The sequence below is a fragment of the Montipora foliosa genome, chromosome 1 (assembly GCF_036669935.1).
Source record: "Montipora foliosa isolate CH-2021 chromosome 1, ASM3666993v2, whole genome shotgun sequence".
Lineage (NCBI taxonomy): Eukaryota > Metazoa > Cnidaria > Anthozoa > Scleractinia > Acroporidae > Montipora > Montipora foliosa.
The window spans coordinates 32,971,468-32,990,859 of record NC_090869.1 but is presented as its reverse complement, the minus strand read 5'-3'; the positions used below and the strand labels follow the sequence as shown (position 1 = coordinate 32,990,859).

The 19,392-nt window shown below is 36.3% G+C and overlaps 2 protein-coding genes across 2 annotated transcripts in view; one reads left to right on the top strand and one right to left on the bottom strand.

The window, feature by feature from the left end:
- The window catches only part of LOC137996875 (centrosomal protein of 290 kDa-like), a 13,569-nt gene extending 8,017 nt beyond the window's left edge, over positions 1–5,552 (bottom strand). Inside the window, exons 1-4 of the mRNA XM_068842506.1 lie at positions 5,437–5,552; positions 2,853–2,989; positions 1,909–2,055; positions 1,092–1,182 (exon numbers count right to left, since the gene is read on the bottom strand). Of these exons, the coding sequence (XP_068698607.1) occupies positions 1,092–1,182; positions 1,909–2,055; positions 2,853–2,989; positions 5,437–5,469 (408 nt within the window). The 5' untranslated portion in view covers positions 5,470–5,552. The remainder of the gene's footprint in view (positions 1–1,091; positions 1,183–1,908; positions 2,056–2,852; positions 2,990–5,436) is intronic.
- An 80-nt stretch (positions 5,553–5,632) lies between these two features.
- LOC137996860 (ER degradation-enhancing alpha-mannosidase-like protein 2) lies at positions 5,633–18,349 on the top strand. The gene is made up of 12 exons (XM_068842481.1): positions 5,633–5,978; positions 7,827–7,937; positions 8,558–8,597; positions 9,267–9,372; positions 10,759–10,884; positions 11,662–11,799; positions 12,111–12,184; positions 13,739–13,880; positions 14,992–15,116; positions 16,276–16,420; positions 17,320–17,441; positions 17,754–18,349. The coding sequence occupies exons 1-12, from the start codon at positions 5,887–5,889 to the stop codon at positions 18,207–18,209; spliced, it is 1,677 nt and encodes a 558-aa protein (XP_068698582.1). The 5' UTR covers positions 5,633–5,886; the 3' UTR covers positions 18,210–18,349.
- The last annotated feature ends 1,043 nt before the right edge of the window (positions 18,350–19,392 follow it).

Here is a 19,392-nt window from a genome sequence, read left to right as displayed (position 1 = left end):
ATGATAACGATGATGATGATGATGATGATGATGATGATGATGATGATGATAATAATAATAAGGCTGCCAACACTGTCAAAATAGTGCTCAATACACATAAGTGTAGAGCTAAATCATAGAAAGGTGAGGCTAATGAAACCAATGCATGATTCACTGTTACTCCGAGTTTCATGCTAATACGCACTTATCAGACACTCATCAGACAGTATTTAAATACTGTCTGATGAGTGCGTAAGCACGAAACTCGGAGTAACAGTGAATCATGCATTGGTTTCATTAGCCTCACCTTTCTATAATAATAATAATAATTATTATTATTATCATTATCATTACCATTATTATTATTTTATTAATTAGCAAAACCATTAAAAGCAATTTTAGGCATAATTAAGGTAGCTACATTGTATCCAACAAAGAAAGTTCTTTCAAAATCGTCCCTGGCCAACAGGGTGTCTGAATTACGTGGCACATTACCTCTCAATAAATCAATAAATCAACTTTCAAAGACCATCTATATTTTTTTGTTCGTTGGCCAAAGACAGTCACAGGCATGTAGTTCTGTAAAGATCATATCAAAATAATATCAACCATTGAGATTCCAGCCATCAAGAAGTGTTGTTACAAGTCAAAATCAGGAAAATAAAAGCCTACAGCTGCACTTTATAAACATTTGGGGTGGAGGCACCATCTCCGGAATTCAAAAAACCTCAAGCAGCTTGCAATCTTGTGACTATGCAAGAAAACAAGGCCAACTCAGTTACAGCTGTTCGTGTATTTTTCAGAAATATCATTTCCACTTTTCCACAGTTTGTTATTTGTTATGTTTAATAGGCTCCAATCCTTTTTTGAAACTTTAGTGGTGTTGAGATTTAAGTGCTTAAATTGTGAAGGAAAATTCTTTGGGATATGATGGACATAAAAAGGTTTTAAAATGTGGCACTGTTTTGGTGCAGATTAAAATTGTCAATATTTTGTGGTAGGCTAGATATTAGTATTAATTTACAATTTGTATACCCTACCTACTCAAAGGATACCATGTTAAACACTTTTAATTCACAGTTAGGAAGCATATCACAGAGTAGAAAACATACACTTAAAGTTGCAATTTTTTCCACTTGAGCTGTATTGGTCCTTTGTTCTTTCTGATACTTCTTCATCAGGTCATTGTGCAAGGACAACATTCTGCTCATAAAAAGCACAATGGAGAGAACATCAAAGCCCAAATAATAATTGAACTTCAAGTATACATTATATCAAACCAAAATTATAGGGCACTATAGGCTTCCTTGATGTGCAATTGCAAGTCAAACAACCAATTTGTGCAATAATCTTGGGAAACTGATGAAATTTCAAAAAACTTTTCCAAGGCTTCTCTCACCGTGACAGTTCATTAATAATTAATGAACTGTCACTGTGAGAACAAGGGGATTGAAGTAAAGAGGACAAATTATTTGTCCTGTTCACTTCAATCCTTTTGTTTCGTGACCCTTAATGGCATCGGTATTAAAGTATACATGTATTTTATATTTTAGAACACCATTTTCCTCTCTCAACACAAAGTCAGGGGTTGTGGTAACCATGGTAATAATTATTATAATTGCTCAGTTAGTGGAGTGTATACTCTACTTAACCCCAAGGTTGTGTGTTCACACCCCAACCAACCCCAACACCAAGTTCGTTGCTTTGAAAGTCCTGGGCATATTTAATTGCCTACATGTATTGTGCTTGCTGTTTGTTTCTTACTTGGCCCGGCCCAAATTATCCAACAAACTTAACTCAACACCATTCCTCAACCCTAAATAATGCTATGGGTTGCTTTTCAGTTGGGGTTGCATTTGAAACCCAAACACCATTAAATTCTCATTTATGGCTGTGTTGGATTCTGAGGTGAATCACTCCAAAACTAACTTTGTTGTCCTTTCAAACTGTTCATCCATTGATTTCCTTGGTCGATCATATTCTGACCGTTGTGGCTGTGATTGATTTGGCTGGCCTCTCATTGTCATCACCCCACCAGCTGACTTTGGCCTCTTGGCATCAGTTTGGACTTGAACACTTTTTGGAGTGAATTAAGATAGATACGTAACATAAAACATTTTATCATAAATATTGTGGATATTTGAAAAATAAAATGTCCGTCTTGGATTTTCAAAAAAATGTAAGGTTTTTCAGCATTATTTTACAAATCTTAAGCCACAGGTGTTGCTGGGAGTGCCTCCCGAGGGGACTGCAACATGTTTGAGAAAGGCTAGGGTATAGATGTAATAATAATAATCATAATAATAACAATCACGTGGACGGTAAAACTACCCTGAAGATGGCTTAACGCCAAAAACCTTCAGCCTTTTACTTTTTTAAGTTTTAAGCCTTGTATAAAATACTAGTCAATAATAATAATAATAATAATAATAATAATAATAATAATAATAATAAATATTATTAGTAGTAGTAATGTTGTTATTTTTTTAGCTGTTAGTAATAATTATTGCCCCTGGCTTGTTAGCCTTCCCAAACATAAAAGATGCCTTTAAGGTGAGACATAACTGTAGTTTTTTAACTGCAAGTTTTGCAGAAATTATTCCGACTTTTGTTTGGTAAATTTAATACCACCCAACAGTACTCAAGTACATGTATTTCTTAGGCACCAAGAGGTGACAGTACCTTGCCTTTACCATGGGTTGTTATCGCATGCCACAGAGTCAGAAAAAAATTGCCATATTGCTTGGGAAAACCAAGTACTGTATGGTGCAAACTTGCCATACAAAACTGCTGTGGCATGCAGTGGGAAAGAACCATGCACAACAACTGATTTTATTAATCAAAAAGTTGTTTGACTTTGAGGAGTTTAATACCTCCTAGTAAAAGTTTGCATCAATTCATTGTTTCTATTAAACTGTTCCTTGAGGTCACTTAGTTCTTTCTCCAATTGCCCATTCCTTTTGACAAGTTTCTTGTATTTCCTCTTGATACGCTCATTTTCGGCGGAGAGCTGCAAATTTAGATATTTGAGAAGAAAGTGAAAGAAAAAAGAGTTTAAGTTAGAGTAGTTTTTCTATCTAGCTTCCAAAGGGTTTAACTTATATAATAATTATTAAGCCCATAGTTCCCATTGTAAAGTTTGTTTTGTTTTGTTTTGTCTGGTTTGAACATTGATTAGCAGTTTCAACTGAAAGTGATAACTGTTGGCTCCTCAGCTGTCTGAAAAGAATCAAAAGTATAATAATTCTGGGCCACTTCATTTTAACTTGTTGCTTTCTCACAAGTCAGCTGCCTCACCACCTAAATCAGGGCCTGAACAATCGATGGAAATCTAATTCTATATGTGATATTATAAATCAAGTGTTGGAGACTGGAATATTTCCTGATGATTGGAAAAAGGCAAAAGTACATCCTATTTTTAAGTCCGATGAAAGAAATATCCCTAGCAACTATAGACCGATTTCTATTCTACCTGCTATATCAAAAATTATAGAGAGGGTCATGCATACTCAGCTGTTAGAGTATTTCCAAGCAGGAAATCTTTTGACAGACTCTCAATCTGGATTTAGACCAAATCATTCAACCTGTACAGCTTTGATAAGTGCAGTAACCTTTTGGCTTACCAATATGGATGCTGGTAAACTTAATGGTAGTGTCTTTATAGATTTAAAGAAAGCCTTTGACACTGTAGACCATAACATCTTACTACGTAAACTTTCTTGTTACGGTGTCACTGGTAATGCTCTTCAATTGCTTAAATCATACTTGATTGATAGAACACAAAGATCTTACGTAAATGGACTCTTATCCACAGAACAATATGTATCATGTGGCATTCCCCAGGGTTCTATACTTGGGCCATTTTTGTTTATAATTTATGTAAACGATTTCCCAAAATGTCTACAACATACAACACCTGGTATGTTTGCCGATGATACGTATATAACTATGGCTCATGAAGATATATCCACAATTGAATGTTCCTTAAATAGTGATTTAGCTGCAGTACATGATTGGCTTCAGACAAACAAATTAAGTTGCAATACCTCCAAAACTAGTTATATGACTATTGGTTCTCGGCAAAATTTGACAAAAGCTAAATTCATGAATTTAAAGATGGATGATTGGCCAATTGAACATAAGCCTTGTACTAAGTTATTGGGAGTTCATATTGATGAAATGCTAACATGGGATGATCAGATCAAACATATTTCATCTAAAGTCTCGAATGGCTTGCGAATGTTGTATTTAGCTAGAAAATTAACTGACAATCAAGAGACTCTTAAGACAATTTACTATTCACTTGTACAACCTTATTTTGATTATTGTGATGTTGTATGGAGTGACTGCTCCAAAACACGTGCTGACAAATTACAAAAGTTACAAAATAGAGCAGCACGGATTATTACTAGGGCTGATTACTCTATTCGATCAACAGCAGTGCTAAATTCTCTAGAGTGGTCAAACTTAGAAGAAAGAGAGAAAAGGCACTTGTTAATTACGATGTTTAAAGTATTCAATAACAATTGTCCAACGTATCTCCAGGAGTATTTTCATAGAACCTCAGAAGTTCACAATTATAATTTGAGGGGTTCGAACTATGACTTCCAATTACCGCTACCTAAAACGAATTTTCTAAAACGTTCTTTCTCTTATCGAGGTGCAAACGCTTGGAACCAACTCTCAAATCAAATACGTGAGATAAGGGATCTTGCAAGCTTTAAATGTGCGATATCATAAGACACATTTTACCTCTCTAGGGCACATTTTTACATGGCTTGTTCGTATTATTATATTGTAAATTATGCTTGTTACTAACTATTACTATTGTTTAAATTTCTTTGCCATTATATGATATTTAGCGCTAAGTTATACCTAGTTCATTAGTCGTTTTAACATTTATATCTTGAAATTCTTGTAATTTTTTAGCATTTATACTTTGTAATTCTTACACGGCATGTCTGAAAACCAGCTTGCTGAGCCATTTACCGTGTTTAAATAAAGTTGATTGATTGATTGATTGATTGATCGGAAAATCAAGCAATCAATCGATGGCAATTGATTATGCAAAGACAAAGGAAAGTGCATAATATACAAGTATTTTTCACATTCATTCCTCACTGCCTCAATATCATATCGATGACATTGATAATCGATGACAATCGATCTATCACAAAAACTTGCGCGATCGTCGGATTGTCCATCGATTATCAATAATTAATTGACATCGATTGCCATCGATTGTTCATGCCCTGCTAATATATAAATATAAACCTTCCCAGTTCTTTCTTTTCTGTGGCTTTTCCTGTAATTCTAGACTTGAAATACAAAATACAGACGCGGTTATTTATGCTTATACAGTGTAGATGGTGTTTGTAAATCCTTTGCGGGTTAAAAGTTGTCTCATTACCTTTTAGTAGAAAGTAGATATGGTAAAAGAAAGTCTCGAACACTTACGTAAAGACAGTTGTGGATGCTAGGAACAGACATCCTATACTTGCCGCAGTTTGTTTACTACTGGTGAAAATCCTTCCTGAAACTTTTCAAATCATCCGCCATTTTGTTAAGACCGCTGACATAAGCGCCCCCAATAAAAGAAGGAAATCAGCGGACGGTAGGTAGGTGATGTATGGGAAAATGTTTTGTCCCGGGTATAACACTGACGTGTTTATTTTTGTTTCCGTCGATGAATTGTTCCTGTTATCGGGTTGAATTTTTTTCCAGCGTTTTCAGACTTACGTACGTACAGTTAGGACTACCGTTTTCGAGAAAGGTCACTGTTTCCAACACACTCCATTAAGGTTTTTTCACATGTCTTTCAAACCATTTTCATTCTTGAATATTTCGTCGTTAAGCTTACCTCGAATCACGTAAACTGCGCGATATGCTCTGACGAAACTTTCCAAAATGCATCAAGACAAGATTGTGCCCGTGTGTTTTCTGTTCATTTTTATAATTCTGGCAAACTGCATGTCAAAAGATGAGAGAGATAGGTACAGGTAAGTAAGAGAAGACTGTTCATTTTTTGTCGTGCAGTTGTACAAACACAGATTATTAGCTTTGTAGGCATGTACATGTTCTTATTAAATTTGTTGGATGTGTATGTTGTGGTTAAAAATCTTGTCTTGGTTTTATAATTGTTCAAAGCAATACAATGTTGCCACTTTTTAACTCTTAGATATATAAGGGGTACAACACATCTTGATAATTTTAATATTCATAATCAGAGTTTTATGGGTGGTGGGAGTTAATTAACTTGTTGGTTTTCCAGGATTACTCTTCATAGTGTACAGGTAGGTAGAAAGGTGTCCACCATTAGTTTACATACATATTCGTCAACTAGATCATTCTGACACAAATAAAGTCTTTATTGTTATTATTAACTCATTGACCCATCAGAGTGACACTTAATAGATTTTACTCTGTCTAATGCCAGATGATTTTACTTGTCAAAGGATGGGGGGGATGGGGGGGAGTGTCCTTGGGGCGTTGAAGGTGTGAGTGGGTTAAACTCAGGCAATAACTATCATGTCCTCATATACCCATTGACCCCTGAGAGTGACACTTAATAGATTTTACTCTGTCTGACGCCAGACGAATTTACTCGTCAATGGGGGTCATCCTAGGGTGTGTGCTTTATGAATGGGTTACTGTGGATTTTTCTTTCTGTAATATTCATTATCATAATATGAAACAGAGGATAATCAAATCTGAACTGGTTTAAAAATTTTGAATAGAGAAGACATTTGAACCACAGCAGACCAGTATACACTATATCTTTTTCATAATGATGAATACTTTTTTCCTTGAGGTTCACAGAGCACTTTCCCCTGTTGATCTTTCTCTTACAATGCAGCTTACAAAGGAAAGAAATTCATTGAGTATAAAAACATTCATGCTAACTCTCACAGATTATCCATGAGTCTCCCGGGTACGGAACAAATCTCTCTGTCTCCCGAATGGGTCATCAAATCTCTGAGATAAAAATGACTCTGAACCTTTTGAAGACTTTGCTCCATTGTAGGCTCAAATTGCATCCATAACACCTGGAATGTCTATTGACTGTATTTTTATTAAAAAATAAAGGCTTTTGCTTTTTCTTGGATTCTGCCTGTCAAATTAAGCATGGTGTTTGCTGACCAAATGGAGAGAGCCCCAGATTTTTCTGCAGTTGCCCTGGATTGAAATGTTATGTTAATGATGGGTGGGCTATTTTGTAGAACACCATATTTTACTGGTTACCTCTAAATTCTTTTAGCCCATATAGATCCACAATATTATTATTATTATTATTATTATTATTATTACACAGCGACTTTAAAATGGTTAGCTTTCAGGGTCTTTCAGATATTGTTGGGTATATCCAAAAGATATACACCTTATTCCAAAATGGCCGCCATTTAGATATTCTTTTGTTTTTTATTGAAATTAGACCTTGATGCCTCGTTCAAGGCAAAATATTCCTTTGAATTTTCAGCTCAAGAACAAGGCATCAAGGGCTAATTTGAATAAAAACAAAAGAATATTTAAATGACGGCCATTTTGGAATAAGGTCTATAAGCTTCAAGAAGGGATTTGAGGACATTGATTTTGACATTTGGTCAGTTCAGTTTTCATTATTTTGCAAAACACCCCTGGCAGGTGATGACCACAAACATAGCTTTTATTTGGTGATGAAGAATGTCACACCTTGTAAAGAGCTAACCGGGCTTATAATTGCAAAGTTTGCAGAAATATATCAGGAGAAAGCCATCAGACCCTTCTTAACCATAATAAAATTAACAGTAAATTACCAGAGATATGCACTCACAACTGTCATTTAATGAAGTAGTTATTGCTCATTTCAGACTGAAGACAAAAGCAATGTTTTATCATGGTTATGACAGTTACCTGCAATATGCGTATCCATATGATGAATTAAGACCTTTGTCATGCAGTGGTCAGGACACTTGGGGAAGGTAACATTTGAATGAGTGTAATTCATGTTGTGATTCAAATTTTTTCCTTGTTTAAACCTTTGAAAGTGGCCTATTTTGCTTGATAGTTCAGTTAGTAGAGCACTGCACCAGAATCAAAGAGGTCATTGGATCTCGTTGAAGCTCAGTGAATTTTCAGACATTCCTTTCACTTCTAAAGAAGTGTGCAAGTGTGAGGGAGCAGGGGTGGCACAGTGGTGAGAGCATTCACCTCCCGTCAATGTGGCCCAGGTTCAATTACCGGTCCTAGCGACAATTACGTGGGTTGACTTTGTTGTTGCTCCCAGAGGTTTTTCTCCGGGTACTCCACTTTTCTCCTCTCCAGAAAAACCAACACTTTCAAATTCCAATTCAATCCTGAATGCATGGACATATATTGAACAAGCTCCTGAGCACTCTTAAGGTGTTCTGTGGGTAAACAAATAACAATAATTTACAATTATTACAATTACCACTGCGAAGATCTTCAACCTCAAAATGTTTTATTCCACACTTCAAATATTCGTCTTCCATTTTATAATTTTTATAGTCCCTAACAGGTGCTTATTAATAAGCATATATATGCATTATTCAGAGGTTAAGTTGTTGTCACCTGTTTTCAGCTACTCCTTGACCTTAATAGATGCCTTGGATACACTTTTGGTAAGTGTACCTAATTATAAGTGTAACATGATGCAAACAACAACTAGAGCAGTTTTGCTTGTGCATACAATTTTGTTAGTACTTATTGTAAGGAGCAAATACTTTGGCCTGGTGAATTGGACACTTGTTACATATTTATTCGGGTTGTTATAGACCAGTTTTGTAAAGCTAGGGTGCCGTCTTCTACATTTGTTTGTATTTTGTGTTAATATTCTCTTGCATTTTGTTCATGGAAGTGAGGCCCAAAAGGTTTCTTTGTTAACATGAAAACAAAAGTCTATTTATTGGCATCCATTATGAAAGAGATCCATGGAACCATTGCTGTAAGAAGTGGTTTCAGCATTTTCCCTGTTTGCCATATTGTTGAAACCCTGGCACATAACACCTTCATGAACCCTTTACCCCATAAATTTGTTGTTGTTTTCTCAGGTGCTCTTGAAACACTGTATATTCCTGAAAGCCTTTGAAAACACGGACTTGTAGCGGCCTTAAGTTTTCACAAAGCTTAAGGGACTGGAGATTATTACTGTTCCAGTCTTTTTGTGTGAATGGAGGAGTTAATGTTTTTAAGAGTTTTATTGCATAGCCAATATTATTAGTCAATGATAAACGTAAGGGCTGACTGAGATTATAGTTGCTAAAGTAATGCTCATTAATTTCTCGTTGAAGGTCCTTGGGAATGGTTCTGAGTTTCAAAGGATTTCAAATCTCTTAGCTGTTTCACTAAATTTTAATGTTGACATCAATGTCTCAGTATTTGAAACAAACATAAGAGGTGAGTTGCCATTTTGTAGTTCAACAATGTTGTCATGACTTTGGTTCTAAAGAAATGACAACCATAATTATGACCCCACCATAAAATTTCAGGATTTCCTTAGCCAGAAAACATAATCATGTATAGAAATAAATAGTTAAATCTGTCAAACACTTTTTTTCACAAATTATGGCAAAAATGTCGATTTTGGTCTATTTTGATAATAACTAAAAAGGTTGCGTCTTCATAATGTTTACTAATTCCCAAATTTTAACCCTGGTTGTATGGCTAGGTTTAGAGAAAAGGCCTTAGAAATGTTTAGTTTTCAGTCCCCCCTCCAGGAGCTTGGTCACTTTACATCATTTTACATCAATTGCAGTGACTAACACTCCAGAATCTTGAGACGTCCTGTTGCTTTAATTTCGCAAATTTCAAAATCTTGATCTTTTTTCTTCGGAAAACTTTAGGAAGCTACCTTAAACTCTGAGAATGAAAGGATGTTTATTCTGTAAATACATTAATATTGTAAAGTAGTCAGGGAACTGATGCTTATGTTGCAGGTCATTTTGTTCCTAGGTTAATTGGCAACCAAACTAGGTCATTTTGTTTCAACCTAGGTTATTATGAACTGTCTAAAAAAATGTTTCCCTTTTTTTTGGGGATGTAATTTTAAAAAATGGGGCCTGGATTTTTGGGGGGAATAAAAAAGAAAACACCTTTCTCCACCTTTCCCTTGCCTTCCGTTCTTCGTCCACTTACCGTCTCTCCCTCTGCTTCCCCCTTACTGTCCTTGCTTACTACCAACAGACTGTGCCTCTTACCTTGAACTTTCACAACATTCCATGCCGCTCCAAGGATTCGAACCCTCGCACCATACAGTGTAGTACATCCGAGATTACTTCTCTTCTGTATTAACCGCTAAGCCATCGAGGGAGTAGAAATACTCATAGTTGCTTCATGCTACGGAAACCGGAGATAAGTGCCGGCCTGATGGGCCTTCCTAGGCTCGTAACAGAGACTTTACCTTTACCTAGGTTGAAACAAAATGACCTAGTTTGGTTGCAATTAACCTAAGGAACAAAATGACCTGCAACAGTTACGCCAAAAGCCTGTGCTGCTTTTGTGAATTACACTGTTGTTTTTCTTTGCTCTAAGGCATTTCTCTGAGATACTCATATTTTTCCTTGTCAGTAAAAGGAAAACCAATATTTGATTTGATTTTACTTCTACGTATTATGTATTTTACTACTAACAATTGATAGGTATTAGCACCTTACTCAAAATAGATTGATGTGTGGAAAAATTATCTTTGTCATCATCATCGTCAGCAAAGTTATTGTTGGTGATCACTGATGTAATAAGGTTAGCAGTTAAATATTTTCATTATAATAATTATTATTATTTCAGTTATTGGGGGCCTGTTGTCAGCACACTTACTTGCTGCAAGAGCTGGAGTGAAAGTGGAGCAAGGTTGGCCCTGTGATGGACCCCTGTTAAGACTGGCTGTGGATGTAGCAGAGAGACTCTTACCAGGTTTGGATCTTCCATTTTTCATAATAAAATACTGCCATTGTTTTTATTATGCCATTCCAAGGACATGTACCGTATTGCAATACTAGAGACTGTCAAGGCTAGACCAGGAAACAATGGACAACATACACATATAAATCCTCCTACTCCTTCGGAAATAGTGTTTGAACTCTGTCGACAGTCCTCTGATGTATGAACATTATGTTTAGAGGTGACTACTCCACCAGTGGGGTTGCCATTGGCTCTTTAATATAATATAGATTTAGCAGACCTCCTGGGTTATTTATTCTTACAATAAATTAAGCTGGCTTGAGCCTGTGATCCAGTTAAAACCAGTACGTGGTCAGCAGTCAACGTAAAAAAAAAATTAAAAAAAAAACAGCTTACCTTGATGAGCTCCAAACTTAAGCCCACAATATGGTCATGTGATACTGGTGAGTGGATACCTGTTTTCACAGGTGTCAGTTAACCATAACATGGATGTCCAATATCGAAGATCTATATTATGCTACAGGTAAACTAGCTGGAGACCAGAATACAAGTATTGATTTTCAAACTTGAGCCCACGACATGGTCAGGTGATACTGGTCACATTGGCATACATGGAGGGGTGGACGTATGTACGGTCGTACAGAGACCAAAACCAAATTTTCTCACACAGATGTGTTACCATTATGTTTTCTTACCTTTGGTGCACGGAACTCTGCGAAAAGGTACCAGTAATTCTTTATTGTACATTCGTCAGTACATCAGTAGTTATTCCTATTCCTTTTGTTGTAGCATTTGACACTCCAACTGGTATGCCTTATGGCACAGTGAATCTTCGTTATGGAGTCCCAGCATCGGAGACACCCATCACCTGTACAGCTGGGTGTGGCACATTTATAATAGAATTTGGAACAATCAGTGCCTTGACAGGTACATTCTGGTCAAGTTGTGTGTTGTTAATAGTTGAATGCAGTGGAACCTTGGACAAACAAACCTCTAGTAATTAATTATTGAGTGTTCAGTGATATTATCACAAGCAGTTTTCTTTAGCCCAGAAGAACATTGCATTAATGTGTGGGATACAACATTCATACAGGGAAACTGGTAATGAGCACAGTCTAGAAGCCTTAAAACAAAATCCATCCTGAATGATGCAACAAATATATGTTAACCATTTGGCATTTGTAGTTATTTGTTCAGAAGAAGTAATTTTGTTGCTTTAATTCTCAATTGAATGTCAGGCGATGAAAGATTTATCAATGCTGCTTTAAGAGCTCTGGAAGGGTTGTGGAATAGCAGGTCAAAACTAGGACTGGTGAGAGCATAAAAGGGTGCTAAACAAGGGCAATGAGACGTTTAGAAAAATATTGAACTATCATCGCTTGTCAAGCTCTCTTATAATAATTTAAAAAACAAGAAAAAGATTCAAAGCATGGATTTATTATTTTACGTCATGAGAGATTTACCTCACGTCCAACTTTCCCAGCCACTTATAAATCCAAGTTTTTTGTTACACTTCCCAGTGGTCCTACAACGATAATTTATTGGTACCTCTGTCACTACCACCTGTACAGTTCTCATGCTTCACATCCTGGCAATTTCTCTTAAGCTTCTGATACTTTCATTTTTCTCATTCTGCTTTTCACCAATTCCATTTCAAATTGGTATCTTTCTAGTAAAGCATGGTAAACAAGGCGTAGTAGCATTCTGTCGTTTTGTTCTTTGTACAGTGACTGTGCTATATGAGAAAAGCCACAGAGTATGTATGATACTGTCTCCTGATCTTTAAAACAGAGTCTACTCGTTTGTGTAACTTTAGTGATTTATAGCTCTTTGTGATAAGGAGCTTCTGTCTAATGATTGTATCTACTGACAGTGGGCTGATACTTCTGGATCCTTCAAGTGTTGAGTCATAAAATTTCTGATCAATCCTTGGCTTTTTTATGTCTTCATTTTATGTCTTCATTTTCTTTTGGTGTTATCATCATCATCATCATCATCATTATTATTATTATTATTATTATTATTATTATTATTATAGGATCTCAGGCTTAAAAGGTATTTCTTGCCTGGCCAATTACCTTTGGGAGCAAGGTCCTGACTTCCTAAAAGGACAAAACTTTCCCTGAATAGTCTAGCCATTTTTTTGAATCACTTCAAATCTGATGGTAATGTCAAACTTCTTCATGTGTTTGTCAAACATGTCAGACAGCCCCTAATACTCTGATCACAACTGGCACCACAGTCACTTTCTTCAGTTTCCTATTTCTTCCCTAAGTAATTGCTACTTCTCTGTTTTCCAAGTTCTTTGTCTTTTAATACTTGACTTGATTTGCGTTAATTGTTAATTTCAGTAAATACAATGTCCCCAATTAGTGCTCCAGCGCTAGAACAACTAGACAAATAAAGTTACTTTCCTAGTTCCTTTCCTTTTACTTGTGCATCTTCAGGGATGGCAGTGTTGATGATCTTGGCCTCCATTGCTTGCTTATAATTATAATAATTTTTTTATTATTAGTAGTAGTAGTAGTAGTAGTATTTTTATTTTTATCGTACGTTATTGTTGTTATTGTTGAATAAATGGAGAGAAAAGCTGAGGAAATCATTACAGTCTCAGTTTGCAGGAAATGGCATATGTGTATTTTTTGGTCAGGTCTGTCAGAATATTAATTTCAGTTGGATAAGAATTGATGGGATTTAATTCTATGTACTGTTTGCATACTCTTAGACACATGCATGTATTCAATCTCAAACAGTGGTATAAAATGTATGACCGGTATTAGTTTTAAAATATTAATGATCCATTATTAATAATGATTATTAATAAATTATTTATTCTCATTCATTAAATGACAGTCTTGTGCTTTAGGTGGGTAATCACATAAATGTCATGAATGGACACTGGACAGCCCAAGATGCAGGCATCGGAGCTGGTGTAGATTCGTACTTTGAATACCTCTTAAAGGGAGGCATTTTGTTTGGTTTACCACGACTGGTTGACATGTTTAAAGGTAACAATCTTGTATTCTTTCATTTCAACTTTTATTTACAAATAAGCAGCCAAGTTTGCCAGCTTTACCATAAGTTACAGGAAGCATTTTTTCCAGTTCAATGACTTATTTCAAGTGGAAGGTAACATGATTAAGAACCCAAACTGGTGGGAAGCAATAATTAAGTAATTAATTCAGTAGTTGGCTGTGACCCCGGTTGGCATAGGTTCCATTGATTTCCCTCCCTAGCAAGAGACCTTTCCATGGATCTTCCTCGATGTTCTGTCACGCATGCACGTCATGGTGCAATGTCACTTCACTCTTTCGGCATTGAGAAGGCATTAAATTCAGACTGGTTGCAGCGCGTTTTAAACCAGTCAAGAGTTTAATTGTGTGCCCAAAGTTCTGGACCACATAGAGGAGATCAGCACAGAGGTTTCCTTTCCTTGTCACTGAAGATGGAAATAAAGGAAACCTCTGTTAAGCAGGGTAGTTGGCTGTTTACTAAGTTTAGTGGAGTTGAATTAAGGCAGAATCCATCCAGTGTTCAGAACAGTATTTGAACTGGGGACAACCACTTGCCAATCAAAGGCCACTTTTTCTGGACCATTTTGGCTCATCCACTTATCACTTACCTATGCGTCATTTACTTATTTTCCTAGTTCGTGAAATCCAGTAAATCTTTCCAATTTGCAATTTTCATTTCATTTCATTTATGCATTAAGGGACAAAGCCCACTGAGAGTCATCATTACAGTAGGTCACAGAGTCCATTACTCAGGTCGACCACTGTTTTGAAAGCAAAGCAAGAATCTTCCCAGTTCTTTCAGGACCCTTAATTTTCATCTGGTTTGTATTTGAGCCCATATTGTCGACATTTCAATTAGCGTACTTCTGCAAGGTCCAATTGTGTACCACATTGCATCCACTGTTTATCTCATTTAGTTAAATACCTCTTACTAACCAAGTTTGAGGGCCTTAATTTGCACTGGGGCCATAAAATAATGGAAAACTTCTTGGTTTTTGTAATATGGTTGCTTGCAAGATTCAAATGGTTTTCATGTTTATGCAACAGAAAAGACATGAAGAATGTGCTTGAAACAAGATTTTCTGACTACTCATATGCATTGCAGAATATTATGGCAAGGTGCAACAGTATTTGAAAATCAGTGACTGGTACGTGTGGGCCCACATGGAGAAAGGTCAGATCACTATGCCAATCTTCCAGTCTTTAGATGCATATTGGCCAGGGCTTCAGGTGAAAGGAATGATATGCCACATTAAATGTCAAATGAAGTAGTGATGCTGGTCACATACTGGTATTTTCAACAACAACAAAATTAGTTCTCCTTACAGGAGAACTAATTGTGTTCTTGGGCAAGACACTTTACTCTCACAATGCCTCTCTCCACCTAGGCGTGTAAATGGGTACCGGCGAATAATGCTGAGGGTCACCCTGCGATCGACTGGCATCCCATCCAGGGGGGAGTAGAAATACTCCTAGTCGCTTCATGCTAATCTCGCAATCTGATTGGCTAATTTGCTGTTGTTGATATGAGTCTAGACAATGCTGCACGTGTCATTCTTGCGTCAATTTGTCACGCAGTGTAATAGCCAATCAGGAATGCTCATTTTGGGAAATAAATCAATCATATTGCGAAAATGTTATAGACAACAGTCGTTCTTTCTTTTTGTCACGATTTTGGTCACACTCTGAAATAAAAACTTTCTTTGGCTTTGAATATTGTGCCTGGTGAGTCCACAACATTTTGACCACTGTGATGACGAATGTCGTTGTCGGGAAGAGTACAGACAACACTGAACCACTTTTGATTTGTAAATTTGACCCAATGACTCCTCAGGAGCCACAAGACGCCCCCAGTTAATGAGTAATATTGTCGGGCGTTAGAATAAAATCTGTTATGCCTCACTCTCAGGAGTCAGTGAGTTAATTAACTTGATGGTAAACCAGAAAACATTAGCCTCTGCTTTTGTTCCACTTCATACAAATTAACATGTGTGATCACTCAAGATGGCAATCAACTTTATTCATGACATCATTTTTTTAAGCTTAACCCTTAAAATGATGTTTCTATTGTGATGAAAGTGTCTGTGGATTTAACAAAGGAAGGATAAATAGTATTTTTATTATTCAAATATAACTGACGGGTCATTCAAAGGCTTTTTATTGCCCAAATGATCACAAAACTCTATGCATCTGTGATTAACAAAGTAATCTGCAGTCACCTAAGATACTGTGTCTTTTGTAGCACTTCCTTGTGTGAAAGTCCATATACAGTGTCAGCAGTACTCAAAGTTAATTGTCTTTGCGAATCTGCACCGTAATAATATTAAATTAAACTTTCATGAAGCAAAAATGGGGGGAAAATCATTCTAGACTTTTCCATTTGTCTTAGACTCTGTGGGGAGACATAGGTCCTGCATCAAGGACACTTCAAAAGTACCATAGTGTGTGGCGTCACTTTGGTTTCATCCCTGAGTTTTATCAGATTGCTTCAGGCGAGCCATATTCTGGAAGAGCAGGATACCCCTTAAGACCAGGTGAGATGAACAAGGGTCCTTGTTCTGTTCAATGATTTTCAAGCATTCCAAATAATTAAAGACATATTCCACATGCATCCTTATCAAGGAAGGGCAAGAAGACTCTTTCAATTAATTTTTATAAATCCAGATATTTCAGCTCCATTACCAGCTTACAGTGCGTACTTGTACATAAACGGATGTAGCTACATGTACTAGCTACTGCATGCAATTTGATAGAAATTATTGGTCAAAGGTACTCATAGCTGGAAATTTCAAGCAGTTAATGATTTCAGTGATTTTAAAGTACTGATTCAATGTTGATAAAGTTTGTATCTGTTTAAAAACCCTGGAATCAGAAAAATCTGATGTCAAGGTCTCTTTATAAGATACAAACATTCTTTGAAAGCCTGATTGACAGTGTCACAGTGGCTAGACTATTAGAGTGAGAGATGTTTTTGTGGACAAAGTGAAAACGCCTTGAAAGGCTTTCAGTACAGTTTCACGGAGAAAAATTTCATTAAGTTTCACATATGCATTGTATCATGAAACAAAAGTCTTAAAATCACAAATTACAATAATGATACATTAAATTAATGTGGGGAACCATCTTTGAGCTCGGTTCAGGTTGTTTACGTCTGTTTTATAACAGTTTTGTCAAGCATGTATCTTCCCTTCCAGTTCTGGTATGCTGGCAGCTTGTTCAGATATGGCCAGGAAACAATGAGATGCGCGTTGACAAGTGTCACAAATGACTTATCTTTACCTTTTTCGTGTACTTTAAAAATAATAACATTATGCTTGTAAATACATAGTTGATTCTCAGACTTAAGCTTCATGGGACACTGTGACATTTGAATTTGTTATTGACTGGAAAAGTTAAAAGTTGAAATTTGTTTTGTCCTCTGGGTTGTTAATAGAGTTGATTGAAAGTGCCATGTACCTATACCGTGCAACAAAGGATCCATATTTTCTGGAAGTAGGAAGGGATATGTTGGAATCTATAGAAAGTAGTGCAAGAACGCCATGTGGATATGCTACTGTGAGTATGACATTATTTTAGAACATGTCATTTTGTAATTTACTTAATAAGTTTTACCTAAGCTGGTGTTGGGTGTTGCCCAATGATATTAGACTATATGTGCTTTGCTGAGGCTAGCTAGACCACAACCCTCTTACATATACAGGTCAGTGCTCTACTCTCTTTAATGGCGATTGGGCTCTTTTAGTCTAACAGAGTTAATCAACAGGTGTTGAGAGTGCGGTTAACTTCATCATCTTTAAGAAGAGGGAACGTTGTAATCAAAATGATTATTGGCTATTTTGAAATTAATGTGACGTGTATGTTTTTTAGATAAAAGATGTGAAAACACACGAGAAAGAGGATAGAATGGAGTCATTTTTCTTGGCTGAGACCACCAAGTATTTGTATCTCTTATTTGACGAACATAATTTCATACATCAGAGCAATGGTTCAGTGGATCTTCAAATGACACCATCTGACTCTTTGTCTTGTTTTGCGGGCTCTGCGGGATATATCTTCAATACAGAGGCACACCCTATTGACATTGGTGCCATTCATTGTTGTTCATCATCAAGGCTTACCCATTTGCCAGAGGATTTAAAAATTCAACAATTATTTGGAATAGTAACCAAAGGAAGGACAAAAAACTCAGAAGAAGGAGATAGTGACCATGAAAAAGAGACAAGAACTTTTACAGGAGAATACACTTGTAAAGCAAGACCATTTCACAAAAAGCTTTCAATGTTTGGCGCATTTATTGAAGAGTTGTCTTCTGGAAAGACATGATATCATTAGGCTTAAAAATTACTAGCAGACGTTTTATCCATGTGTTTTGCTTGTCTTTATGCTGTCTTCACCACTGCTATTAATAAATTATTATTTTTCTCTGCCACAAAAGGATTCCCTTTCCTGTTGAAAGTACTTTTCTTAATACAGAAACAAATAACCTAGCATATCCTCTCTGTGGTGATTTTGAAAACCACAAGCAAAGGATGTGTTTTCAAAGTTCCAAAAATTTGGAGGTAACAATAAACCATGCCCAACCGATAAAAGGAACCTTTTATCAAAAGGCAAACTGGAAAGAAGATATCTGTAAAAAGACAAGCAAAACAGACGCAAAATTCGCTATTTTTGCAAATTCCATGATACAGTTCAATTTGGGGGGGGGGGGGGGTAATTTCATTAAAGGCATGGATATCCAGTTCACTGAAGCGTGATACAGTCCCAAGAGTTTAATGCATTGTTTTTATGTAAAGAACCCCCCAAAACGTATTGCATTATGGGATTGGGAAATAGTCTATAAAAAACCCTTTGCTATCATGATTTATTTTCTAAGATAGAGCGGTTTTCAATTGAATGTCGAATGTAATTAGCGAATTGCTTTGGTTTTGCATTACTTCACTCAGTGAATGATTCAAAGTTCTCGCGCCACTTTTTCAATCAATCAGAAGTGAAACCAAAACCAATCGTGGTTCGCGTTTGCACATGTTGCCGCGCTTTGTGTCGACTACGTGTAATTACTTCGAGTTTTTATTGGTTTACTGAATTGTCTCCGTCCTTTTTGATTGGCCAAAGTAATTACTTTGGTTTTGGTTTACGACACTCGATTGAAACTCGCTCTACCTGTAATACCAATAGTAATAAATTGTTAAAGGACTACATGGACAACCACTTAAGGCGACACATTTATTCACGATATAGTTTTTAACGCCTATTTTTAGCTACTTTGTGAAACAGACAGCCAAAGATTGAGCAATAAAGCATTCTGCAACGAACACTTGCGGGGTAAATTACCAAAAATTGAAAACAACAGAGTCTAAACAAACAAACAAACTGACAAAAAGAAATTGTCATCTTGTCTTTTGCATTCTTTCTTGCGTGTAACATGCAACAGTTTCTTACAGAAATTGTGTGCTCATTTCCTTCTCAAATTGATCGAAATGCGTTGCACAGTGGTTGTGCACATAAA